The 27,690-nt window shown below is 40.5% G+C and overlaps 3 protein-coding genes across 5 annotated transcripts in view; 1 reads left to right on the top strand and 2 right to left on the bottom strand.

Annotated features, from left to right (window-relative positions):
- fer1l6 (fer-1 like family member 6) overlaps window positions 1-10,318 on the top strand; it is a 33,603-nt gene extending 23,285 nt beyond the window's left edge. For both annotated transcript variants that reach the window (XM_066640922.1, XM_066640921.1), the window contains exons 26-44: window positions 350-511; window positions 626-806; window positions 996-1,120; window positions 1,213-1,341; window positions 1,431-1,476; window positions 1,579-1,623; window positions 2,846-2,922; window positions 3,411-3,539; window positions 3,693-3,824; window positions 5,809-5,936; window positions 6,042-6,212; window positions 6,294-6,448; window positions 6,534-6,676; window positions 7,933-8,021; window positions 8,113-8,211; window positions 8,356-8,597; window positions 9,213-9,370; window positions 9,574-9,674; window positions 9,808-10,318. In XM_066640922.1, coding sequence (XP_066497019.1) covers window positions 350-511; window positions 626-806; window positions 996-1,120; window positions 1,213-1,341; window positions 1,431-1,476; window positions 1,579-1,623; window positions 2,846-2,922; window positions 3,411-3,539; window positions 3,693-3,824; window positions 5,809-5,936; window positions 6,042-6,212; window positions 6,294-6,448; window positions 6,534-6,676; window positions 7,933-8,021; window positions 8,113-8,211; window positions 8,356-8,597; window positions 9,213-9,370; window positions 9,574-9,674; window positions 9,808-9,988 — 2,493 coding nt within the window. In that variant the 3' untranslated portion in view covers window positions 9,989-10,318. The remainder of the gene's footprint in view (window positions 1-349; window positions 512-625; window positions 807-995; window positions 1,121-1,212; window positions 1,342-1,430; window positions 1,477-1,578; window positions 1,624-2,845; window positions 2,923-3,410; window positions 3,540-3,692; window positions 3,825-5,808; window positions 5,937-6,041; window positions 6,213-6,293; window positions 6,449-6,533; window positions 6,677-7,932; window positions 8,022-8,112; window positions 8,212-8,355; window positions 8,598-9,212; window positions 9,371-9,573; window positions 9,675-9,807) is intronic.
- Window positions 10,284-19,205, bottom strand: si:ch211-67e16.4 (uncharacterized). 2 transcript variants are annotated; one of them, XM_066640924.1, is made up of 3 exons: window positions 18,293-19,205; window positions 15,503-15,907; window positions 10,284-11,571 (listed from the first exon to the last, which is right to left on the bottom strand). In XM_066640924.1, exons 1-3 carry the CDS (start codon window positions 18,867-18,869, stop codon window positions 11,045-11,047), a joined length of 1,509 nt encoding a protein of 502 aa, XP_066497021.1. In that variant the 5' UTR covers window positions 18,870-19,205; the 3' UTR covers window positions 10,284-11,044. The 2 variants fall into 2 exon arrangements, with proteins under 2 accessions (XP_066497021.1, XP_066497020.1); XM_066640923.1 differs by having other exon boundaries at window positions 10,287-11,571; window positions 15,503-15,910; window positions 18,293-19,204.
- A 2,731-nt stretch (window positions 19,206-21,936) lies between these two features.
- si:ch211-67e16.3 (uncharacterized) lies at window positions 21,937-27,462 on the bottom strand. The gene is made up of 6 exons (XM_066641332.1): window positions 27,329-27,462; window positions 26,392-26,706; window positions 23,873-24,042; window positions 23,135-23,185; window positions 22,940-22,951; window positions 21,937-22,678 (listed from the first exon to the last, which is right to left on the bottom strand). Exons 1-6 carry the CDS (start codon window positions 27,381-27,383, stop codon window positions 22,547-22,549), a joined length of 735 nt encoding a protein of 244 aa, XP_066497429.1. The 5' UTR covers window positions 27,384-27,462; the 3' UTR covers window positions 21,937-22,546.
- Between the last annotated feature and the right edge of the window lie 228 nt (window positions 27,463-27,690).

Here is a 27,690-nt window from a genome sequence, read left to right as displayed (position 1 = left end):
AGGACACATTCACTGTGACCTAAATGGTGGTACTTTTCTTACCCTAGGATTGGAGAGACTCAGACAGTCCCAGCTGTGATTAAAGGGATAACTCAATGCTTATCAAATGCTTATCTACATAAAAAGTGACACAAAATCAGACATAGGTAGATTATAAATGTCCGACTGGGTGGTTTTATGTCACAGTTTGTTTGGTAGGAAATATATAAATATAAAACTAGAAAATAGTAGAATCATCAGATTGATTGAGATAGAAAAATAATAGCGGTTTAAGGTTGGTGTTCCATAGCAGTCTTATGAGAAAGCATCCATACACGTGAGGATTACTACACACTGTTTGTGGTTTCAGGTTCTGTTCTGGGGTCTGAGAGAACTGAAGAAGGTGCAGCTCCTCACTGTGGATCGGCCCCAGGTCTTTATAGAGTGCGCAGGAAAGGGAGTCAACTCTTCAGTGATACAAAGCTATAAGAGAAACCCAAACTTCAGCATACTCGTGGACTCCTTTGAAGTGGTAAAGCTGACACTGTTAAAAACACTAGCTGCCTTCCGTTCTGAATGTGTCTTGTGTAGTCAGCATTATGGTTATCTCTGTGACCTCAGTGTCCTCCTCTGTTCCTCTGTGCAGGAGCTGCCCGAAGATGAGTACCTCTACCCTCCGCTCACAGTTACTGTGGTGGACTGGAGAGCCTTTGGCCGGAGCACACTGGTGGGCAGCCATATCATTAATAACCTGGGCTTATTCAGATACATGGTTCCAGCCCTGCCCGCTTCCAGAGTCCAGCCCCAGGATCCCTTCTCCATAGAACGTAATGGTGTTTTATTTTAGCGCTTGAGGACATGTCCGATTTCACAGTGTTTTAATATAAATTAGCAAGCAGATATACTTTAAGGTCAAATAAAACAGAAAAGTATTCTGTTGTTAGTATCTGGGGAAAGAACAGACAATTACACCATTCAACTACAATAAATGTTAAAGAAAGATTATTATTTCTTAGAGGAACCACTTTTTGGAGCGGAAGTCACCGAAGCACAGTCCAGTGAAGACATCCACATTACCGTAGAGCAGGAGGAGACCGTTAAATCTCTTCCTGTGGCTGAACCTGTGCCTCAAGAAAAGAAGGTGAGTTAACAGACAACACACAATCACACAGACATGCTGTTCCAGTGTTCAGACCCCACCTGTTTACTGACAGATCTGACTCTTTCACACAGGACAGAGATTTGAAAAAGAGCCAGCGAAGGTCTACGAAGAGGAAGAAACGCACTGCGGCTGATGAGTCTGCTGACTGTGTCATTGACTGGTGGTCCAAATACTATGCTTCAGTGGAGAGGGTCCAAATGGTCAGATTAAACCCTTCTCTCCAGTACAGTCATTGTTTTATTGTATTTATTGCATATCTAGGATTCTAATGAACCATTTATGTCCATAGTCAAAAGTAAGGGAGGCCAATCTGTTTCCAAACCTCTATGAAGCTGGTAAATTATGCTACTTGATTTAATCATATTAAATATTATTAATGCATAGACACGCATTTTCTTTTCCGTGAAAATCAAAGATACTTAATTGTTTTATTACAGTACCCCCACTTCATAACTTGCTGTCAGAAGGAGTAACGAGTATGGGTAAGGAGAGTTGTACTTTTGTTTCTGTTTTTGAGTGGTGGCCAGCACAACTTCATTTCTTTGATCTTTTATCCACTAATTCAAAAGATACTTTGTAGATATGCTACACATTAACCAACGCCTCTTCCGGGTGACTTTCTGTGAGGAGTGTGGTGTGTTCTACCTGTGTCTGCATGGGTTTCCTCCGGGTGACTGTCTGTGAGGAGTGTGGTGTGTTCTTCCTGTGTCTGCGTGGGTTTCCTCCGGGTGACTGTCTGTGAGGAGTGTGCTGTGTTCTCCCTGTGTCTGCGTGGGTTTCCTCCGGGTGACTGTCTGTGAGGAGTGTGCTGTGTTCTCCCTGTGTCTGCGTGTGTCCGTAGGTGTGAGTGTGTGAGTGAATGTGTGTGTGTGCGCCTGTGTTCCCTTTGAAGGACTGGCGCCCCCTCCAGGGTTGCCTCCTGCCTTGCGCCCAGTGACTCCAGGTAGGCTCTGGACCCACCGCGACCCTGAACTGGATAAGGTTTACGGATAATGAATGAATGAATGCACGTTTAATATTTTGGATAAATCATATTCATATAAAATATGTATCATAACCCAAAAAATGTATTTGCTACATTTCACTCATCAGTGTCTGAGTTAAACATGGTTCACCGCCTGGAAGTATCCAGCCAAGAGAATGTATGTGGTCAAACCTAGCCGTTAATGAAAAGTTAGTGGATGATAACACATTATTCCAGTTAGAAAGCCTGATGTCCCTAACTACAAACTACCAAGGAAAGTGTTTATATTAACAAGGCTGGTGATCAGTAAAATGTGTTTAATAAAATTTAAGAAATTTCCGAGATACAAGCCGTTGCTTGGTGATCTTTTGCTTTAAGATGCAAGGCGTGATCCCGCCACTAGGTAGCCCAGCGAGCATTCGGTATCACTGTTTTTTGTAGCATTAAGCATTAAGTGTGTAGCAAGTAAGTTAACTTTTTATTAACAGTCAAATAACAGTTTATTCTATTAGTTATGTATTATTTTTCTTTATACATCATTTGTTATTTATAAATGACATTTTTTCTTATTTAAAAACATAGGATTGTGGTTTGTGGAAGGCTGGAACCATTAATAGCATTTCAATTCATTTTAATAGGAAATTTAATTTGATATACGAGGAAATTGAGTTACGAGCTCCGTCACAGAACGAATTCAACTCGTAAGTCAAGGTAATACTGTGTATGTTTTTATCTCTAAGCTGCAGGAATAAAAGATAGGAGAAAGCAGATGAGCTTTAAGAGTACGGCTGAACACTCCAAACTAGCAACTTTAAAGGTAAAATTCTGACTCATGAAGAAACTCTGATCCCAGTATTTAGAGCATGTTACCGTCTCTGTACTGAAGTGTTAAGATTACTTTCAGTAAATGTGCAGCTGTCTATAAAAGCGCCATTTAACAGAATCTTGGAATTGTATTTTGTATTTATTTATGTTGTGTTTGGTCATTTGGTAATCGTTTGGTGGGTCAGTGTTATTGAGGCCAACAAAATGTTATATAAAACTTTATTTTGGTTAAAATGCTGCATTCAGGGCTCCCAAGCAGTGCAGTGGTAAGTGCTGGTCTTAAGGTTTTTATCATCTTTGGTTTGATCCCAGTTGCTAAGGAAGGAATGCAGCAAAATTGGGTAAAAATATTATTAGAAAACAATCTTCCTACTTACTTAGTTACTCATTTAAGCAACAATGAGAAAGGCAGCTCACTAGGTATTGAGACACACACTCATAATTAAACATGACCCACACTCTTATTTCCACTAACTTCAGATATATGACAAAGAACTGGAAGAAGAATTTGGCCCTTTTGATGACTGGGTTAAAACCTTCGAGTTGTACAGAGGCAAGGCAAACGAGGAAGAGAGCTCTAGTGTGGAGAGGTTTGTCGGAAATTTCAAGGTGAGCTGAGACTGCGTAATAGTTAAAGATCATTTATAATTAGAGCAACCTCAAGATCAGAATGACCTCATGATTTGTAAATTTTTGTCTAATTTTATCAAAACTAAGAATGTGTTCTGTTTAAATAATTCAGCTGTAAATGTCTCTCTCCAGGGAAAGTTCTGTTTATATAAGCTGCCTGACAGTACTGGGAGTGAGGGTCTGGACTCAGGGGAGTATAAGATAAACCAGGGTATTCCCCCCAACACTTCTGTGAACGTCCTTATTCGAGTGTACATTGTTTCAGTAAGTTTCCAGCTAACTCATTCAGTAACTTAATCAGTCACAACAATACTGATATATTCCATATCGTAGTGAAATACTGTAGCGTTTTTAGAGTCTAAAAGAAGAGCGTGTGAAAACAGAAAATACCCTTTTAATTTCCTTACTTCACCTTCCTGCGAGAGTCAGGTTGTTTACATCTTCACTGGAGGCGGAGGTCCACTGATATACACCTGTTACCATGACAACTTCATTGCATACCATCTCCATGCATCATTCAGCATTTGTGCTTTGTTCTGTTACGTTTTTGACTCTTGAAGTTTCTGTGAATTTAGAATTATTTTATGATTGATGTGAAAGGGGTTTTTGCACCTGCACCGGATCACACTGTATTTATGATCACAGTAGCTTTTGGTTTAAGCCTGTTGCAGCAGCTCTCTCTTTCTGAAGCCTTGGGTTTGTCTTTTCTCCCCTGTTGTTAATACATTTGGTTCGGAACCCATAGTTAGTCCTTGCAGCAGTTAAAAGTTTTTTATTTTGTCCTGGTTGCATGAAGGGTTACCCAAGGACTATGGAGAAATGTTGTTACCTATTCATTCTATGTCTTGTGTTGTTTTAGCTATTTCTATCCGGGTTTAGGCCTGGGTTTAAGTGTTCCACTGTTACATTTACTTGTGTGTGCTTAAAAACCGGCTGCTGTCTTTGAGCAGAATTGACTCTCAGTTCCAAAACCGATACATATACTTTGCAGTCGGTCGATACCATTGTTGAATTAATAAACAATATACCTCACCTTGTGGGAGAGACTTTAAGGCATAAGGATTTACTTAAACAGTACAAACAAATCGGTGCATCCCTAACTCTCAGTGTCAGGGACATACTGACAAATGGCCATAAAATGGCACAATTGTCCACAATTGTTCTCACAACAGGTATTGTTTAACTGCTTGTACAGACCTTCTACACCCAAATCAACTTTTTAAAGTGGGTCATTGACAAAAATCACTGGCTGCACTATGAAACTGATACTGATACATGATCTCCTCATGATAACGACACAGGCAACATCCAGTTCATGTCACACTGGAACATAGCAAGACCATTAACCCAGAACGCCTATCTTTGCTGATGGTCAGCTGGCATGTATCAGTGCAGAGTTGTTCCAGTTGCATGGGTTCCACAGCCATCTTGGATTTCCTTAGAAATAAACTGGAAATATGATCTATGTTTAGTAAGAGCCTGGTAGTTGGTTCTTGGAGTGAATGGACAGGTCCAGAGATAGGGCCACCATCTTTCTACTTTAAATATATACCAACCTGGATCCTCTTATCTACTCAGACACATCAAGTAAAACATAATTTGGCAGGTTAACATTGAACAGGGCAAGAGCAGGACTAGTGACCTCTGTTTTAAAACCCAAAATATGGTCACCCGGCTAAAAATGGTGTGCATGTTTTGTACAGAATGTATGTTGTATATGTCATGGGAATTCCCATAAGACATATCGATATCCACTTCTGTAGTATAACATTGTAGGGGACGCATCATTCAAACTGAAAATCGTTTCATCAACTGAAACTGTACATAACATTTTGGCAGCTGATTGCAAATTTTAGTAAAATGTCCCTTTTCCCCACACACTTGTTGCAAGTTGAATGTGCAGCCGAAGAGCTAGGTGTGTTTCTGATCCACAGCAACCTCTTTTTGTTGACAAAGTAGTTTCATTTGACATGATATCCTCCATGCCGCTTTCCATGATACAGGCACTTGCGCTGGTAGCACTGCTGCTAAGTAGAGAAGCAACAGAGAGAAGATTAAAAACTTGGAACTGCACGTTTGACTCGGCACGCTAGAATAACAGGTTTATCGAAAAAGTTCTCTTTAGAGACGATTAACTTTCACTGCGTGCAGGAAAGCCTCAATGTACTTCACCACTTCCAAAATACCTCAAAAGTATCAGAGAATAAATTGTGGATTTTGTGACACATTGCTTTAATTGTGTTATAAGGCCTCAAATCTCCATCCAGCTGATCCTGATGGAAAGGCAGATCCTTACATTGTATTGAAACTTGGAAAAACGGAAATCAAAGACAGAGACAACTACATTCCAAAGCAACTCAACCCAGTATTTGGGAGGTGAGGATTCATGAGTTAATAAAAACTGTTAATATAGAAGTGAGGTTTGGGTGAGAATGTTGTTCCCCTTTGACAAAAGATGTCAATTTACTTTCTGTCTGTCAGATCCTTTGAAATTCAAGCCACCTTCCCTAAGGAATCCTTACTGAGGATTCTCATCTACGACTATGATATGGTGGGTGGTGATGATTTGATTGGAGAGACACACATAGATTTGGAGAACCGTTTTTACAGCAGACACCGCGCCACCTGTGGTCTCCCAACTGAATATGCCATGTGAGTAAAAACTTTATATAATAATTGTATTCTGTTTTTATATGACTTCATGTCCTTACTAGCTTTTCAATTCTCTGCTAGTGAGGGCTACAATGCCTGGAGAGACTGTATTAAGCCAGTGGACCTACTGATTAAGCTCTGTAAGGAAAACAAGCTTGACAGCCCCCGTTTTAGACCTGGAAGAATCACCATTGGAGATAAGGTCTACACTGGCAAAACTGTCTTTGCTGACAATGGTGACTATAAAAAGGTTCCTAGAGATGAATATTCTTACTTCGTGTCTGGTGAATGCCCTGCTGAAAGAGTGCTTTCCTGTTTCAGATCAGGTGGTGGAGTCCTATGAACATCTGGCCCTGAAGGTACTGCAAAGGTGGGAAGAAATGCCAGACGTGGGCTGCAAACTGGTGCCAGAGCACATTGAGACTAGAACTCTTTACATAAAGGACAAACCTGGCATGGACCAGGTAAAGCTAATCTGTATTATGCTGGTTTACAGTTCTCCTGTTAACATACACAGTATCAAGGCTGTAGATTGGTAAAAGTATTTAGTAACTGACTGAGACCCATTCATGAAAAAGCTTTTGAAACATTAAAGGTTGTGTATTTATTAGTATAATCCATACATCCATTATCTGTAAGCGCTTATCCAGTTCAGGGTCGCGGTGGGTCCAGAGCCTACCTGGAATCATTGGGCGCAAGGCGGGAATACACCCTGGAGGGGGCGCCAGTCCTTCACAGGACAACACACACTCACACCTACGGACAATTTTGAGTTGCCAATCCACCTACCACACTCCTCAGAGACAGTCACCCGGAGGAAACCCACGCAGACACAGGGAGAACACACCACACTCCTCACAGACAGTCACCCGGAGGAAACCCACGCAGACACAGGGAGAACTCACCACACTCCTCACAGACAGCCACCCGGAGGAAACCCATGAGGACACAGGGAGAACACACCACACTCCTCACAGACAGTCACCCGGAGGAAACCCGCGCGGACACAGGGAGAACACACCACACTCCTCACAGACAGTCACCCGGAGGAAACCCACGCGGACACAGGGAGAACACACCACACTCCTCACAGACAGTCACCCGGAGGAAACCCGCGCGGACACAGGGAGAACACACCACACTCCTCACAGACAGTCACCCGGAGCAGGAATCGAACCCACAACCTCCAGGTCCCTGGAGCTGTGTGACTGTGACACTACACCGTGCTGCCCTTATTACTATATAACTATATTTTAGAAGCAGAAATGTAATAACGCCAAACCTTTTTAGTCCATTACATCCATAGCATTTGGCACACTCTTATTCAAAGTAACATGTAAAGCAAAATTCAGAGTTTTGTCCAAGGACTGGTATAGGGTTCCTGCCTGAACTGGGAGCTGAAACCTAGTTGGACAGCACTAAGAATGTCCGTAATCTGTTTTTATATTTATTTAAAAACCATTTTTTTCTAAGGTGCTGATATAGTGTGGAAAAACACATTGTAAACATTTCTGAAGTTACAGCTCTGAAGTGACACTACTTTTTTTTTCAAATACAAAAATATTAGAGTGAGAATTCCCCTCACTGCTGTCAAAGCTAATGGCCAACTAGTCTGTCCCCCACACCAATCAGTTTGGTAGAGTTTTTACAAGTTTTTTGTAAAAGCAAAGGCCAGAACCACGTGAATGATAGAAATGAAACACTTCTCTGTGTTCTTTAGGGCCAGGTGCAGATGTGGGTAGACATATTTCCTATGGACATGCCTCACCCTGGACCTCCTGTGGATATATCTCCCCGCAAACCCAAAGGGTAACAATGTTTATTGACTAACATATTTGCAGCATCTTATATATATCTTTGTACTGCATAGTCTGATATACATCAATTTTGATTTACCAAGGTATGAGCTGAGGATCATCATCTGGAACACAGAGGATGTCATTCTGGAAGACACAAATTTTATAACAGGGCAACAGTCAAGTGACATCTATATCAAAGGGTAAAGGTGTATTATATGTTAATTAATTTTTAAAAATGGTGAAGAGATCCCCTATTTGCTGTCGCTCTTGTGGGAGTAAAAGCATGCATGGCTTCATACATGACAGAATACCTCACTACCTCATTGTTCTCTCTGTGCCCTCAGCTGGCTGAAGGGTCTTGAAGATGATGCCCAAGAAACAGATGTCCATTACAATTCTCTGACTGGTGAAGGGAACTTCAACTGGCGCTTCGTTTTCCCCTTCTACTACCTCCCTGCTGAAAAACAGGTGGTGATCAGTAAGCGGGAGAACATCTTCTCCTTAGACAAGACAGAGCAGAAACTGCCTGCAGTCTTGGTCATGCAGGTGTGGGACTTTGACAGACTGTCTTCTGATGATTTCCTGGGTAAGATACAATATATATATATATATATATATACACAGGGGATCCTCGACTTACGACATTGATCCGTTCTTACGTCACGTCGTAAACCGATTTTCGGTGTAAGTCGGAACATACGTACATACTGTACGTAAATAACATACTGTAAGCACTTATCCTATCCATACGATGGCGCGGGTAACCTGCTGCGGTCGCGTCTGTTGCACACACCTAACCCCTGTTTATGTGAGTGTACAGACGGAAGCTAATTTCGCTACAATGTTGTACTTGTATAACTTTGTATGTGACAATAAAGATCTATCTATCTATCTATCTATCTATCTCACACCTATCCTCCTCGGTCCTGAGCCGCGTAACCGTGTATTCTTCCGCCGTGCTGCGCACACCAAACACGAAGTTCACGTTACGACGTAAAACCACTTAAGTCGAAACAAGGCTTTATACAGTAAATGGGAGATGTGTCGTAACCACGAAACATAGTAACTTGGGACTGATGTAACCCAAGGACTTCCTGTATATATAAATAAATAAATAGTTTATAGTTTGCACAAAATTATTAGTATATTTATTATAGTTTATGCCTGATTTATGATGTTTGTTTTGTTATTATTATCCCAGGTACAGTAGAATTGGATCTCCACGGATTTCCACGTGGTGCTAAAACAGCAAAAGACTGTAAAATGGAAATGTTGAAAGACAGCACTGAGAAAATCTCCATTTTCCAACAGAAACGCTCAAAAGGCTGGTGGCCCTTTGTGAAAGCTGAGGAGCTAACAGTATGTTTTTTTTTTTGAATGTTTTTTCTCTGGATGAGAAAAATAAGTATACACTTGAAAACCAACATGCCTTAATATTAATAACAATACATTTACAGCATTTAGCAGACGCTCTTATCCACAGCGACTCACAAAAGTACCGAGTGTCCAGACACAATGTACATCCTAGCAATATACAATAAAATATTTTTCATTTCATCCAGGGAAAAGTGGAGGCTGAATTCCACTTAGTGACAGCTGAAGAAGCTGAGAAGAACCCAGTAGGTCGAGCACGCAAAGAGCCAGAACCTCTAGAAAAACCCAAGTAAGACGGATACTATATTTATCTAAATGTAATGTATTTTTTTTCAAGTCATTTCACGGCGTGGAGCTGTAAACATCGATCATTTTAAAATAATGAACTCGTTTATTAAGTCAGTACTTTGTTTTTCTTCTAGTCGACCAGACACTACATTTTCCTGGTTTGTGAATCCCTTCAAGTGTTTCTTCCATCTGATTTGGAAGAACTATAAGAAGTACATCATAGTTGCCCTGGTCCTACTGATCCTGGCACTGTTTCTGGCTTTGCTCTTCTACACCCTTCCAGGGGCTATCAGCAACAGGATTGTCAGTGGATGATTCTAGGTAAAGGATTTAAAGGAGCAGATTCATGTGTTAGAAAGGTACTAGTCCTTAATCACATAAACTAAAACACTTAAATGGCATCATCAAAAGTACAACAGTGGTTAATGGCTTATGTAAAGTCCTTCATTTTAACAACACTGTATAGTCTTGTATATGCATGCATGTGTTTCTAGTTTTAACATGAACTGAAAAATCTGGGAGCTTTTTATTTTATTCATTTATTTGTGCATCGTAAAAGTAAAAGAGATTTAAGAAGCACAACAGCTGACATTTGTAATAAAGAATAAGACATTTAGTGTTTTCAATAAAATTAGCTACAATTAACTTAAGTCTGAGATCATCCCTTAACTCCCTAATCCACAGTTCATTTTGAAATTGTCATCTCCTATGTGCTGCTGTTAAAATATTAAATACAAAGTCAATGAGAATACCAAGGGATTAACACATAAATCCACTGTAGGTTTCAGACTTTATTGCTAGGGTTGTCTCATCAGCTGGAGGTCTGCAAAAGCTTCAGCCAACGCAGAAGTGCTGTGTGCTACCATGCATACCTTCTGCCTGAAGACGCTTGCTCGACTTCTGTAACCATGTAACGTACTGTAAAAGAGACAGTATGGAGCTGATTTAGTCAGCAAATGCTACAAAGACATGCTGGAGACATACAGCAATCATAATATACATTGATTTTTTTTCTGTTATTGAAATGAATGACAAATGAAAAAAGGGACAGTTTCATTGATGGAAATCACTTGCACTACATTTTTTAAAAGTGTGAGCTACAAGCCTGTTCCATGAGGGGCTTCGCATCTAACGCACGTACATTGCATCAGGACTTCTTTGAAGTGTAGTGAGCATCTAATCTCCAATAATCTCACAGGGGTTTATGACTAAATACAGAATATATTCTCCAAGAAATGTGCACCCCTCAGAAGATATCAACAACCATGGTTCACTGAATCATATGTTTCCAAAGCTACATAAATTAACATGTGTTGTAAAACAAAAACCTGAGCTTGTTAAACTTCCTGATTACATGTGTACAATGTCCTATCATTGGAACATCTCTGAGCCAGATGTGGGAGTTCTGTGATGTGGATACATAGAGGGTCCAGGCTGCATTTGACCCTCTGCCACGCCGAGCCTTTGTGCTGCCAGTAAAGGCCTGGATCCTATCTGCAGTGGCAGGTTGTAACCTCCAGTCTCAGATGAACCTGCTCTACTGAGGGGGAAGCCCCCCCGATGTGCAGCTCCCCCTCCCCTCCTCAGACTCCCGCGTTGGGTGATCAGACCCGGCACTGGTGCTCCGTTTAGCTGAGCAGCCTGGGACATGAGGCAGGCCTGGAGCTTGCGCTTGGCTCTCCAGCGGGCCACTCGGAGACGAGTTTTTTCCCTGCGCTCCTTAACCAGGTCGGCCAGCAAAGCCTGAGGCAACGTCTGCTCCAGTTCCCGCCGCCGTGTCTCACTGCGCTTACGCACTTCAATACGTTTACGTTTATATTCCTCATACAGACTCAGGTCTTTACACCACGGACGAACCTGCCTCTGGTTGCCTGCCATGGCAAGCTGAGACTCAGCATCTGAAAACACATTCAAATACAGTGGGAGATTATGGATGAGGATATCTTGCAAAATCAGTTTCAAGACTAAACACAAAGGCTAATCCAAAAAATACATCACCAAACTGCTTTCAAATAATTTTCTCAAACACATTCATTATCTGTAACCGCTTATCCAGTTCAGGGTCGCGGTGGGTCCAGAGCCTACCTGGAATCATTGGGTGCAAGGCGGGAATACACCCTGGAGGGGGCGCCAGTACTTCACAGGGAAACACACACTCACACCTATGAACACTTTTTTGAGTCGCCAATCCACCTACCAATAACAGTAAATATTCTAATTCATAAACGAACATCTCAAGCCTGTTTTTTATTTCAGCATCATGTGCAGGACAAAAATTCACTCATGAGGTCACCTGGTGGTATCTAATTAACTTCAAATTGAATGATCTTTTCTTGAATGTTTTCAAATCATTCAGGAAAGGCATCATTACGGTGAACTTGGACACACCGTACCTGCACAACAAAACAAAAAAACAATAAAACTGGGACAAAATGATTGATAAAACACTTGATAAATATTTTATTTTTTGTCAAACAATATCACAGAGAAACAATATCAATGGATTTTAACAATGGCACATAAATACAGAGCTGCCAACTTCTAAACACAGGCAATACACAATTACTGAGCAGACACATATTTACAAGATCTCAAAACTGGAGAGGCAAGTCTTGATTAAAAAAGAAAAATGCTGGAAATCTGATTTCTGCAAAGCACCTAGTGGAATGTAGTTTCCATCAGTCTTGTCTAGCGTTAGGAGCACCACTCTTCTGTAAACCTGCTTGACTTTTTGATAAGAGATCAAAGTTTATTCTAAGTCCTAAAATGGCCTGGCAGATTTGGTGGTACCTACTGAAAAGATTAAAAATAAATGGAATACTGTCGTCTTTAATTAGCATCACAAATTGTCAGTCTTACTTTTTCACTTCTGAACACAGACAAGAAAAAAGCAGAGAGCCGTTTAAGAAGATCAGAAAGAAAGTTCTAGACACGCATGTTAAATGTTATAAAACCATCTCTAGGCAACAAAGATTGTTAAGGAGGTTTATTCCACAGGACTGTTGCCAAACTCCCTGAACCTAAGGGCCAAGGTAAACTTTTACAGAGATGCAAGCCGAACTCAAGTTTAAAAAACAGCACTCTGATCAGCAAAAAGAGGGTCGGATGAATGTTGACCCCCAAGGACTCCATTGTTGATGATAGACGAATGCCTACTGACAAGCCACAACGTCTCTAGGAGAATAACCATTTGACAGATCAGGAAAAACGGAAGCTTTTTGGCAAATCACGTTAATAAATTAATTAATATCTTGTTGAATCAATAATCATAAGCAATGCCCAATTTAGTTTAATTGTGGAATAAACAATTATCGCTGTTTCCAATTACTTACGCCATTTTAAAGTCATTTCAGTGTTTTTATTTTATTTTATTCATTTATTTATTTTTTTTTTTTTGTGGAAGGGTACCATGTATTTACATAGTGATATTTAGGAACTGCTCCACAAAAGGGTGCTACTGAGAGGCTGGCGTGAAAGACAGTATATGTCCTTGTAATTTTGCCTTTCCATTGTTGATCTAAGAAAAAGTAAATCACCACCACATTTTAAGAACATGACTAATTTACCGTGCCAAACATTCGGCTTGGTGTTGTGTGTTTAACCCTAAAAAAATAAATAATTAAATATTATAGACCTGGTCCATTTTCCCTGTATTTGATCCCCAGTGTGCTGCATAGATGCTTTTGACTTGTAACTTGCCAGAATTTCCAATTACCTGTCTTTAATAAGTGTAAAAATCCATTTAATTTGCTCATGAATGTCACTTAAAAGATTATGGAATTGCCGTGAATATTACAAGTGATAAAGACACGTAACATAGGTTTAAACTTATTAGAACTATGCATTAAAAGTCCTTTAGTTCATGGGCTTTGAATGTTCTCTCTTATTTGCTGTTGCCGTTTTGCTTCAGAGGAAGAAATTTACTAGACTGGATCTTTCCTTGTTGTTTTTTTTTCCTGGATACCTGGAGGTGCAAAAATTTTATATTTTAAAAGCCAGTATAAATAGACTGAAAAGAAGATATAGGAATGCCTTAAACATAAAGAAATGGGCAACCTTCTTGCCTCCAACTTGATAGGATCTGCATTTAATTTCTCTCTGTACCTCTTGGTCCTCTCTGCACTGCTCTGTGCTCTACCTACAAACAAACAAGTAATCTTTATTTCAAGTGCACGTTATTAATTAATTTAGAGCTATTCAAAGTCAGCAAATATCCGCTACAGTAATCTACATCCTCTTATAGGTATAATGTAGGTTCAGGTTTTTAAGTGCTGAATGATAAAAATGGTCAAATATCATTTTCTAAAGAAAATGACTTTCATTCCAAGAACTGTGACTGTGCAAATTAAACACAACATTACTTCTTAATCAAGACTATCATTAAAGCACTGAAAGTAGAACTGATTACAAAAAAGAGAAACACTCACCTTTTCTTCTGATCCAGAGCTCCTTGAATGTCCTGATAACATGGCGACCGCAAACCAGCGAGATCTTCGTGTCAGTGCCCTTTTTTGTTTTTTTTTGGGTGTAAATAAATGTTTCACATCACACAACAGGGTTTTTTTCATGAATGGAAGATGCACAGATCAACCATAACATTATAAACACCTTGTTTCTACACACTCATTCCAGTAGGTCCACTGATCTCACAGGAGCACTTTGTTAATAATAATAATAATAATAATAATCATTCATTATCTGTAAGCGCTTATCCAGTTCAGATTTCAGAGCCTACCTGGAATCATTGGGCGCAAGGCGGGAATACACCCTGGAGGGAGCGCCAGTCCTTCACAGGGCAACACAGACACACACACATTCACTCACACCTACAGACACTTTTGAGTCGCCAATCCACCTACCAAGGTGTTTTTGCACCGTGGGAGGAAACCGGAGCACCCGGAGGAAACCCACTGAGAGAATTGACAGGGAGTGTAGAAACAAGGAGTTAGTCACAATGTTGTGGTTGAACAGTGTATAATCTCCTGGGTACGAATAACCTATATAAAGTATATAATTTATATATATGTTTTCTTCCCTCAAGGCTTACAAACAGCACCACAGGAGGGTGCTATTCAGTGATTAGCATCATAACACTATTTTATAAAACTATTTCTCTTTAGCTGATTTCTCAAGCGAATTAACTAGACTTTTGAGCGGTTCATAGACTACATCATACCATACCCCAGGATATACAACTTTAATGACCTACTTACTCTATTCATTTTAGCATTCCACTACATTTTAGTATGATTAAATTATTTATATTTGCATTTTTTTGGCTAAAATCATACGACATCAGCCACTAAACTGTCATCAACAGTTGAGCACAACTTTTTTTTTTCTCAAAATATCCTATCAATAATGTAATACCTTACATAGATTTAAAGGTCAGCTCCTGTCAGGTTTAGCATTAATATGATTTAGGGAAATGTTAAATTTGGAGTAGAACAGAGTGGTCATGGCTGGACATGATGGCTTCTGTTGCTTGTTTGCCAGCAGAAAGACTACACAAACATGCAAAAACACCTTCCTATTAAACAAGAATTATGTTAGTTACTTTAAAAATTTTTCACACACACACACGGTTCTCCTGTTAAAGGAAATGTCTTGATTTTCTAAAAAATATTAGATTTTTTTTTAAATCCAGTATTAGTTACTGCCAGTTCTCTCTATATACACTTCAAACCAGCATGGTGAGATACTACCAGAAATGAAAATATCTTTACAAGAAACTAGCTTATATTCTCTCAAAAATATCATGCATTTAGGACCAAATTAGCTCAATTATTTTAGCTATTGACAAGAGAGACAACAGAAGCCCCAACTCACATGTGCTTGGGTCAACACCTATGAAGCCTTGCTCGTTGACTGAAGGACATGCAATCTGTGGACACTGTTGGGTCAGGGGTAGTTCTAGGGACATGCCAGGACCTGCTTCTACTACAGGGCATTCAGAGCTGGCTGTGTCCACAGGCTCCTCCTTCACCTGAACAATTTCAACTTCTCCTTCCTCCTGTTTAACCTTGAAAGGAGCTGCTTCACTGGACACCGCCGCCGGGTTGTATACCACACTACTGTCAGGAACAGGGAGGAGGTTAGAGTCTATTGTGTCTGTGTGCTCAACTTCTGACGAAGACAGAGGGGCTGGAGGAGCGAGAGGTGTCTGGCCCCATAAAGGATCACTGCTTTCCGCCACCAGACCTTCGCTTTCTATCACAATGGCACTTGAAGTCTCTGCTAAAAATAAAAACAGACAAAAACATTCCAACTATTATTTCTATCAGCAAAGGATTCATTTCAGCCAGTAAGTAAGTGTGTGTGGGTGCCTAAGGCCAGATTACTTTTAAGTAAAAAGCACATAATCTGCAGCAAATATATAACATTTTTCAGCATTTAAAATTAGACAAACCCTTTTTTTTATTATTACTTTAAACAAACCCTGTGCTGTAACAAAACAGAAATGTAAATCTGGCCTGGTCATCTAGGCTGACCACTTTGACCACACTGTGCAAGACTAAGCTAAATATAAACTAATTTTAGGAGCAAATGTGAGGGAGTCTCTCAGTTTTGAACAAAGGAACCCTGGTTTATAAAATGGCTCCATTTAAGATTCTTAGAACCTTGGTGCTCTCCAGAGAACTGGCTCATTTTTGCACAAGTCAGATCAGATCCAAGGCTTCACTTCAGAGAGCTGCTGTATGTGTTAAAAAGGACAGCACAAGAGCTGTAGCTAAACAGAGAATCAGGAAAGTGTCATGGTTTATCCACTGTTTACAGCAGGTTTAGATGATATGGGGTGGCACGGTGGTGCAGCAGGTTAGTGTCTCAGTCACACAGCTCCAGGGGCCTGGAAGTTGTGGGTTCGATTCCCGCTCCAGGTGTCTGTCTGTGAGGAGTGTGGTGTGTTCTCCCTATGTCTGCGTGGGCTTCCAATGGATGACTCTCTGTTTTATTATTATTATAATATTACTTTTCTGTGTATTCAGTTCACAAAAAGTCAAAATATTCAGTTTTTGTGCTTTTTGAGATTCTTTAGCTCATTTGTTTCCAAAAGGAGGGACTATTGCACATGGTGGCACAGCATAGCAAATGAAAGAGATACTGCAGAATATAACCGCTTATCTAGTTCAGGGTCGCGGTGGGTCCAAAGCCTACCTGGAATCATTGGGCACAAGGCGGGAATACACCCTGGAGGGGGCGCCAGTCCTTCACAGGGCAACACAGACACACACACTCACACCTACGGACACTTTTGAGTCGCCAATCCACCTACCAACGTGTGTCTTTGGAAAGTGGAAGGAAACCGGAGCACCCGGAGGAAACCCACGCAGACACAGGGAGAACACACCACACTTCTCACAGACAGTCACCCGGAGGAAACCCACGCAGACACAGGAAGAACACACCACACTCCTCACAGACAGTCACCCGGAGGAAACCCACGCAGACACAGGGAGAACACACCACACTCCTCACAGACGGTCACCTGGAGGAAACCCACGCAGACACAGGAAGAACACACCACACTCCTCACAGACAGTCACCCGGAGGAAACCCACGCAGACACAGGGAGAACACACCACACTCCTCACAGACGGTCACCCGGAGGAAACCCACGCAGACACAGGGAGAACACGCCACACTCCTCACAGACAGTCACCCGGAGGAAACCCACGCAGACACAGGGAGAACACACCACTCTCCTCACAGACGGTCACCCGGAGGAAACCCACGCAGACACAGGGAGAACACACCACACTCCTCACAGACAGTCACCCGGAGGAAACCCACGCAGACACAGCGAGAACACACCACACTCCTCACAGATAGTCACCCGGAGCGGGAATCAAACCCACAACCTCCAGGCCCCCGGAGCTGTGTGACTGCGCCACTGTGCCGTTCCCTCTCTATACACGTTAAAAAAAAAACAAAAAAACAATCATGCTTACAATTGTGCAAACCCATTTTAACGAATCCTTGGCAACAGGCTGCCATCCCAGTGCTTGGGAAGCAGTTGGGTGTTAGGTGCCTTGCTTGAGGGCACCTCAGCTGTGGATCCTGAGGGAGGAGACAGCTTTGTTCCCTAAAGGAAACATCTACAATTTTGCTGCTTTCTCTGGTCTGTTTACATTCAGAAACTCCATGTATTTCTAAGGTGGAATGGTGTGCTTGAAAAATAAAATGATTGTTTATGTTCGTATGTGGCTAAAGTTGAACTTCTCTGTACATTTTTATACACTGTTTGAATTACCACAGAAACCCATTTGTACCTCGAGGTGTTTAGTTTTTCCTCACAAACCCTGCAAAAATGTCCACAGTTGTGTGTGAGTGTGTGGTGCCCTGTGATGGACTGGTGTCCTGTCCAGGGTTATTTCCTGTCCTGCACCCAGTGATTCCGGGTCGGCTCTGGATCCACCGTAACCCTAGTAAATGAACAATAATTAGTGTCCAATAAGTGGACCGTATTGGAGGACCTTTGTTTTTGTTTACCTGAGACTTGCACATATCCTAAAGGACAATAAAGTACCTCAATTATAATAAGGAGAACCCTCCTCATTATTAAGACTTACTACATGCCTTTTCCCCCCAGGACGCTGTGTTTCTAAAGCCATTCCTCACCTTTCAGAGGCCCCAGGTGCAGTTTAGGTGCATGTATCTCCTCGCTGTAAGTGTCCGGGCTGGTGTAGCTCTCGGCGAGGACGGGTTCCTGAACCCCACGTTGTGTTTTATCGGCGGTCAGCTGCGTGTCCCAGACCGTTTCTGTCGCGTGAGCAGGTTTTGAAGGTGTAACGTTGCTCTGCAGTTGAACAGACCCCGAGGAGCTGACAGCGGAGCTCCTTCGCGACGGTAGCGTCTCTCTTTGCGGCTGAACACCGCGGAATCTGCCCGTCCCCATTTGCAGCATCACGGCCCGGTCGGGTCTGTGGCTCTGCAGGTTGTGTCTTTCCTCTCTGGCCGTCAGTGCGCTCACATATCTCCGCATTGTCTTCATCTGACACCGCGACATCTCCAGCATGTTCCGGATGTTCTGATTCTCCTTTTCCTTGGCCGTCATCTCTCTCCTGAACTCCTCTAACTTCAGACTCACGACGCGGATCATTTCTCCCAGAACCGTCTCCACCGCCGCGTTCACCGCCTTCTCAATAACAACCCCCATCTGACCCCTCATCAGGGAAATTGTCAAATTAACATCCATTCTGGGCCAGATAAAGACGACGAGTAGTCAGACACTTAACCCACAATCTGCAGCAATAGCGGGGCTTTAGTTCATTTAGCGTTACACCGCTAACAACAGTTAGCAGCGGGGCTAAAGGTCTCAGACTTAGTGTTATTAACGACCACTTCTCCGTATGAAGCCTATATTACCATGCATTTCGGTTCAAAGAAGACTGGAGCTCAAAATATCTGCCTAAAGCTGAATATCCGTGTGGGAAAAATGACCAACCGCTGTTTTCCAGGTGCCACATCCCCAAAACAACAAAGAGAACCACTTCCCGTTCCTCCTGCTCTCTCTTCAATAACGCCACGGCCTCTGGGCCCATCGCCGCCACCTGCTGGACATCAGGAGAAGAACAGCCTATTTGCGTTTCTAATTCTTAACCCTTTTTTATTGTACACGTACAGTCCACTTCAGAATGGCATAATAACCCACACACCTGAAAATTCCCTTTTCATTCAATTCATGATAATATTGTCCTTTTTATCAGCTCCATACAGTCCTACAATTACAGAATGCAGTCCACCTGTTACTCTGCATGCACCCTTCTGGTTTCAAGGTGGAGTTATGTTCTGGTCACATGCTGGTGGTGCTATCCTGGTCTTAAGTACTGGGGGGTTTTCTGTTCTAAGGCTGTGGTATCCCTCCTTTACCAGGTGGTTAGGTGTAAATCACTTTCAAATTCAACTTTCTTTAAAGGTGAAGTTTACGAATTTGACCTAAAAACAATTTTTATAGTTCGATTCCCGCTAAGGGTGACTGTCTGTGAGGAGTGTGGTGTGTTCTCTCCGTGTCCGCGTGGGTTTCCTCCGGGTGATTGTCTGTGAGGAGTGTGGTGTGTTCTCTCTGTGTCTGTGTGGGTTTCCTCCGGGTGACTGTCTGTGAGGAGTGTGGTGTGTTCTCCCTGTGTCTGCGTGGGTTTCCTCCGGGTGACTGTCTGTGAGGAGTGTGGTGTGTTCTCTCAGTGTCTGCGTGGGTTTCCTCCGGGTGACTGTCTGTGAGGAGTGTGGTGTGTTCTCCCTGTGTCTGCGTGGGTTTCCTCCGGGTGACTGTCTGTGAGGAGTGTGGTGTGTTCTCCCTGTGTCTGCGTGGGTTTCCTCCGGGTGACTGTCTGTGAGGAGTGTGGTGTGTTCTCTCAGTGTCTGCGTGGGTTTCCTCCGGGTGACTGTCTGTGAGGAGTGTGGTGTGTTCTCCCTGTGTCTGCGTGGGTTTCCTCCGGGTGACTGTCTGTGAGGAGTGTGGTGTGTTCTCCCTGTGTCTGCGTGGGTTTCCTCCGGGTGACTGTCTGTGAGGAGTGTGGTGTGTTCTTCCTGTGTCTGCGTGGGTTTCCTCCGGGTGCTCCCGTTTCCTCCCACAGTCCAAAAACACAGGTTGGTAGGTGGATTGGCGACTCAAAAGTGTTCATAGGTGTGAATGTGTGAGTGTCTGTGTTGCCCTGTGAAGGACTGGTGCCCCCTCCAGGGTGTGTTCCCGCCTTGCACCCAATGATTCCAGGTAGGCTCTGGACCCACCGCGACCCTGAACTGAATAAGCAGTTACAGATAATGAATGAATGAATGAATGAATGAACTATTTTTATACAGTTCTGAAGGTGTTTCCTCACAAATTGCTAGCTCTCCACCCTGTTTGCGTGCTCTGTAATGTACAAACCACAGTCAATTTTATTTCCCCCTTGAACACGCTGTTCCAGCTTCTGAATGTAAACATCAGACAGAACCACATTTACCCACAATTGTAGACGTTCCCTTTAATAAATGCACATTTTCAATCAAATTATTCTCAGAAGTCTGGGGCGTGAGCTCTGAAGAATTTTGATTCATGGTTTTTCTGCACCTTGAGATATATTTGTTTTATCGTGAAAGTTTTCTACATAAGCTCATGATTTTTTTTTTTCAAACATTTAGGGACTGTTACGTTTCAACAACTTTTACCACATTTGTCTATGGGGTGGTAGGATGAGCTTTGTGTTTGGTTTTTTGTCAATAACACCAGCCAAGATCAAGTTCCACATTAAGATTTTAACAGTATGACAACAGCAACAAGTTGAAATACTGAACCGAACATGTTTTCCCTCTCTGTTCTCTCTGTATGAGAGTCTAATGTTTGGTAGTACATCATGTTGTAAAGTCACAATTTATAAGTGTGTGAGTAAGGCTTGAAATATTTACACGATTGTAAAAAGTTATAAAATTCTCTGTTTAATTTAAAAAAAAGTTCACACACAGGGTTTGGCATTTATTTAAAAAGCTGTGATAGCAGAAAATGTCATGACTTTTTTGATATAAAATAATATCCAGAGCATAAAAGCTTAAGTTTAGAAGTGTTTATATTAAACCTACTGTAATATAATCTAATCTCTTTTATATTAATAGTGAGCATCTCACGCTTGAAGCAAAGTTACTAGCTACAAATAGTTTGTTGCTAATTTAATTAACAGCTTCTAGCAACATTTAGCATCAGTTGTTCCCACTTTACATTCATTAGGGAAAGTTGTTAAGATTGTTTGGGTATTAACCGACATAAACGAAAAATATATTTCTTAAAATGAAACCTGCAGAAACCAAGCAAACATTTTTATTGTATACATCTTTGTTGGCGGTTTCCTACAACTAACTCTTCTTTAAATCACTCATTTGTTAAAAGATAATGGTTTGGGAAATGACACACCACCTTTCTGTAGAAAAGCAAAGCTCATCAAAAACTGATTGCTGCTGTTGGCTTTAAATTCAGATAAAGTTATTAGAAAAGAGCGGATGTGGCTGGGGTAAAAGGTTACGTTAAGGAAGTACATTACTCATTTCTTTTGACAGCAGAAAATTTACACTGGTGATAAATTTTACATTAACAGCATGTTCACACTGCTCTTTGATTTTCTATATACCACACTTCTTCAAAGTCTTTATGTGCAAACCCCATTTCCAGAAAAGTGAGGATGCTGTGCAAAAGGAACAAAATGTAATGATGTGCAAATTGTTTAGTTCCTATTCGTAAATAAAACAGACCAAAGACAACGTGTAAAAGTTGAAGCTGAGAAATTTTATTGGATGTGTTTTATCAAAGTGACTTTATGCTGTTTTCTTTATATAACAAAGCAATTCATACTTAGATGAATTGAAAGAACTAGAAAGAAAGAAAGAACATAGAAGTTCATAGAAAGAACTTCTACTTATTAAGGAACATCGCTAATCCCAGCTTTACTAAATATATACCATTTGACTAACACTAACTTGAATGAAATATCAGTTGCCACTGATTTTGCTGTTGTTCACTTCAGCATCTGCAAGTTCTAATCCAACAGAAGCCTGTACCAAGTCACAGCTCTGGCTAAGCACTGCTCAACTCAATTTACTGTGTGTACTGTGTCAAACTAAGCAACAGTGAAACAGATGATGCACAAGCCAATATAAAACACTTTAGCAGAAAACAGTGATGAAAGTACAATAAAGTATAGCAATATACTAATAGTTTAAAGGCAAACAAAGAAATCTGCTACAAAATCCTGCTTCTCGTAATAACTATACCTAAGGGAAGCCTGTCTTAACATTCAATTCTAGTGTGTGTTTGGCTCACTGTTTCTAGTTTTTGTTCTGTTCTGCATAGGCTGCATCTGCTTTCACACACGTTGCGCTTGATGCTTGTAGGATAATGATGGTGGATCACATGGTGAAGCCAGAAGGAATCTGATGAGAGTTGTGGTTCATGTCTCGGATGGGTCTAGTTTGTGGGGGCACTTTACGCATATCCATGTATTCTGCGTTCTTGTCTCCATCGTGACGTTTCACTTTCTTCTGAAACAGGAGAATAAGCCATGGTCTTTGAAGGTTAGTTGAAAAAATCCTTCAACTTAATGTCAAAAGCTTTAAGCCAATATGACTTTACACATAGTGCCACATTCATTTTCTGCACACTTTAGACAACAATAAACAAATCTCCCCCAGAAGAGCATAGTCAGAGAGTTTCAAGACCCAACAAAGCTTGTGTTCTTGGCACTCCAGGAAGACATATTTCTATGTTCAGCAGTATATAAGCAAAGATGCTGAGTCTCTTACCTTGGGTTTAACCTGATTTTGTGACCAAGGGAAAAACAGAAACAACAAGAAGTAAAAATAAATATATAAAATCACATAAAAATTCACAGCAAGCAAACGCTAATCTTCTCAGACACGTTAGAGACTGTAACCTAGTATATAAAGGACCACGTACATTCATTTATATTTGTGTTAACTCAAGAACGGGTCTCTTACCTGCATCGGAACGTAAGTCAGTGTGTCAAATATCTCCTCTGACCTTGTGACCTGGAGGAGATACATTTAAATTTTATAATAGACTACTACAAATAGCTTAATGATGTTGACACTTTGAGCAACAGGTAACTGGTAGTCAGGAGTGGACAGTTATATTGATCGGACCACATATGAAAGTGGCCCAAATCTGATTTAGAAAGTTCAGATTCAGCAGGATTTGTACTGATAACACAGCCACACAAGGTCTGTGTCCCATACGAAGGTACAGAATAGATCTGGGCCACTTTCACCTGCTGTGTGGACAGTCTTCAGTTTCTGTGCTGATAGATGCTTGATGTATTAAGAGGGGACACATGTACAACAGTGTGGCACAACAGTCAAGGTCCTGGGGCTGTGGGTTTAATCCCCACCACAGGTGCTTGTTAATATATGATGTTCCCTTTTAAGAAGTTTCTAGATGTTACTTAGAAGCAGAATAAGTTTTTGAGAGTTTCTTTTTTTTCATGTAACAATACTTTTTATTTCAAAATTGATTCAGCCCAGCGTTTCTTTTAGGAGAAGAGACAGCAACAAATGTGCAGGGCACGGTGTCTCCAGGACACGGGATGAGAAATTATTCTATTTAAATATTTCTAATTTAATCAACTCTTGGTAAAGTAGTAGAGTTTTTAATCTGATTATAACTCTGTAGTATGAGTGAGTTTCAGAGGAATATAAATGATTAGATTATGGAGTTACCCTCAGCCTGATATACGCAGCAGTCACAGACAGGCTGTAGAGGCACAGCAGAAGCAAAAGACCAATCAGAGCCCAGGTGAGTATGCCAGAAAGATTGAGGGCAGAGGGGCATTCGTTATTAGGTTTGTCACTTGAAGTAGGTGATGTCGGACAACTGCATCCTCCAAGATCTAAAACAAAGACAATTTAAAGTATTAAAGGCTGTACATCCGTTTGTAGCAATGAAAAAAAGATCATTATTGTGCACCGTTTAGCAAAATTATGGAATCACCGGTTGAAGGATGTTCATCCAGCTAATCCAGCAATGTCAGATATTAGGGTTTATCTTTGTTTTGATACGGATTATACATTTAAGCTCCGTCCTGTGCCTGCAATGTCCTTTTCTCTTAGCCACAGCCCTGCACCTGTGGGCTTTCCGTCTGTGTATGTGATTGCACAGGTGTATCCTATTAGGTCGTGTTATATAAGCTCTGTCTTGTTTTGTCTACTTTAGTCTGTCATTTTGTGTTTGTGTTTATTAAATCCGCATTTTCACCTCCGAATATTTTTCCGCCTCCTTGTTCACACGAGACAGATGACACTCAATTTGTTTTGTCTGATAGTTGAATGTTGCTTTTGTAAAACATACCACAAAAAAAGTAATTACACTATTGATTGTAATCAAAACACACTTTTTTTTATATACAATTCAGAAGACGTTTTGTAATCATTCACTAACTCTCACGTCTGTGCGCTCGAAACCTGTCTAATGTGTTTATGAAGCCATTCATGAAAATGAAGACAGTAAATGTAAACATATTATTGGCACCTTTGTGGTAACCTTGTTTTCTTCTGTTTACGTGTTCTGCCAAAGACCTTGATTTCTGTTTCCTCCATTTGTTGTTCATTGTTTTCGAGGCCTATTGCTTTTTCTATTGAAGCCTGCCACAAAATAATAAAAAAAGGCACAGTTTTTTTAATTAATATGTGAGTTGCTATGTCTTTTTGTGCCTTTTTTTAATTTATTATTTTATGTGGCGAAAATGGGCTTTTATAATTCGTAAACCCAACACTGATATTTTTGTGGCTCTACCCCATCAACACATATCCAGATATTTTCAAAAACAGAGGTTAATGTTTGTGTTTTGGCATGTCCTGTGGAAAATGGTGTTTTAAGTCACTGAAAAAAGACATTTTCATAAATACTCTGTGAAGTGCTGACTGTACTGAGCTTTTCAAATATTATTTCTTTTGAAAACACATATAAAAGCCTTAGTTTTAAAACTGTAGAAATAGTGTAGTTGGAGCTTTTAGTGTTTTCAACCTCTTCATCTGAGTCTCTCCAGTCATTTCTCTAACTCGGTGTTAATGTGAGAACACAAAGTTAAATAGAGCAAAACCAACATTAAAGACATGGGGAAACACAAGTGCTGATTAAATATGACAAATGGGGACAGAGAGGAAAGAGATCAAAGTGGCTAAACGGAAAATGCAGCTTTTGCTGTAAGTGAGCTCTGGTATATTCTAATTTAAAGTTGACATTAACATTTGTAATAAAAAAACACTTTTTTTTTATAAAATTTTCTCACCATTTGCTAGCTCTCCAGTCTTTTTGTGTGCTGGAAACCAGTCTAATTTGTTTACGAGGCCCCAGAGTCAGTAAACGAGTAAAAAAAAACAGTGTGGCTCGGTCAAACATGCTAGGCTTTCTCTCTTTCTGCTCACAGCAGAAAAAAGTGCCCCCAAATGTTGAAAACCATGAAAACAGATGAGGATATTGCTTTATTCCTGGTCCATAGGCGGATGATACCGACTTATTTTTGCTGTTTCAGATTATTTAAGGTTGAACCCACTCTAAATTTGGGTGGCTGCTAACTGCATGAAAGTAAACTGACTAAAAGTACAACAAAATGTAACAACAGTTCCTGTGATAATTCACAAGTTAAACTCCCGCCATGTGTAAACAAAACCTTCCACCTTAAAAGATGCAAAGCTTCTGAATGTAAACAAACCAGAAAGAACTGCAGTTCCCCACAATAGTAGATGTTGCCTGTAAAGATACAGTATCTTAAACATGTCGTACTTAGCAGGACTATTTGGACAGTGGGGGGAAAATTGCTGTGTTGCTTGATCCTTGTGGTATTTTGAACAAAGTATGTCACAGACCTTTTATTAAGACCACAGGGAACTGTTAAATTATCAGTGGGTATATGATGTAGCTTAGAAAGACTGCACAAAATTAAATAAAAAATTTGGCACACACAACTGAGTAGTTTTCTTTATTTTTTTAGATCTATCAAGTAAGTTGGGAGGAACATATGGATTAAGAACAGAATCAAAAATAACGATTTAGGCTTTTGGTGCAACCAAACATTGACCCTACATTAACTGTTAAGCGCTTTAAGAGCTAGGAGTACATATATAGACATTTTCTGTGTATCACATTTAATCTCACGCTAAATCTCACCACTTTCATAGTTATTTGTTCAGATAAAATGTATTACTTTCATTATGTCTTCACCTTGAGTGATCAAACTCACCTGGAAACAATGTAATTATCTCCCCTTGTTCCACCAGAACTGGAAGTGGGTTTCGTCGATAAACTTCACATTTGTATCTATGGTTTTGTTCAGAAGTCACATTTTCCAAGGTGAACTTAATGTGGTTTCCCTCTACAGACCATTTACATCCAGTTCTTTTTGATTCCGAACCCGTTTCACAATATGCATCCATCCCATTAAGCAGCTTCGCACCCATGGTCCAGTTGCTCATCCCATTGTGGTGGCATATGATGCTAACTGAGCCTTTTTTGAGAGATTCATACTGCAGAAACGTCGTCAGGTTTAGTTTGGTTTCTGTTTATAACGATAAAAGAAAGCACACAAAACGTCATACCAAAGTTAATTTGTTTCACACCTTAATGATTGTTTGACAGTCACTCTTAGCCTAGCCTCAAGTGAGACCAATACAAAAATGAAAGAACTAGAAATCTAGTAGACCCTAAGACACATCCTTATAAACTTGCTTAAATTATAGTAATTTGTCTGAAAATAAAATCTCCACTTCTCTTAGGTGCTCCATATAAAGTTGGTTGGTGTCATGAAAAAGACTGTGAAACAACATTATTAAGCAAAATGTTCTTCTTGGTTTGTGCGTAAAAGCAAATAGTCATGTAACCAAATTGGAATATAACTGTACGCATAATTAAACCAAACAGTGCTGCACTGAATAATAAGCCATTGATTGTTTTATCTTCCAAATGAATGAAAATCTCTATTAAAGTACACAATATTTAAGCTTAATGTGTCTTACAGTTAAAAATGTCAAAACTCTCTTACAGTTAAAAACTACTTTTTGCAGATTTTGGAAAAAAAACACATTAATATTTAGCTAGTTTATCTATTTATATATTACATACAATTGGTCGTAAGTTACGCATAATGAAAGAAATGTGCTGTTTCTTATTTAGCTACTTACCTTCCTGATATGTCAAAGAAAAGCTTAAGAGAAGGAAAAAGGACCTGACAGACATGTCAACTTCACGGCGGTGTGTGTGTATGTGTACATAAGCATAGCTCCCCAGTCTATTTTCACTCGTGAAGGAAAAAAAAACAGGAAATGTCAGACGCCGTTTACCTCATCACTGAGACAGATTGGTTCATTTTCTGACCTTATTAAGTGATAGTGCATAGTTAACAAAAACCTTCAACATGTATTACAAAGATGATTAAAATATCAAATAATATGAATTGTTCTCTTTAAAATAACCTTAATTTACTGAGTTTTTTTCTGACTGGAAGCTGGTGTGTGGGTGGATTTTTGAAAATGGTGGTGGGGTG

Source organism: Hoplias malabaricus, chromosome 12 (assembly GCF_029633855.1).
Source record: "Hoplias malabaricus isolate fHopMal1 chromosome 12, fHopMal1.hap1, whole genome shotgun sequence".
In the NCBI taxonomy this organism is placed as follows: domain Eukaryota; kingdom Metazoa; phylum Chordata; class Actinopteri; order Characiformes; family Erythrinidae; genus Hoplias; species Hoplias malabaricus.
The sequence above is the reverse complement of the archived record's forward strand: the minus strand, read 5'-3'. Positions and strand labels throughout refer to the sequence as shown.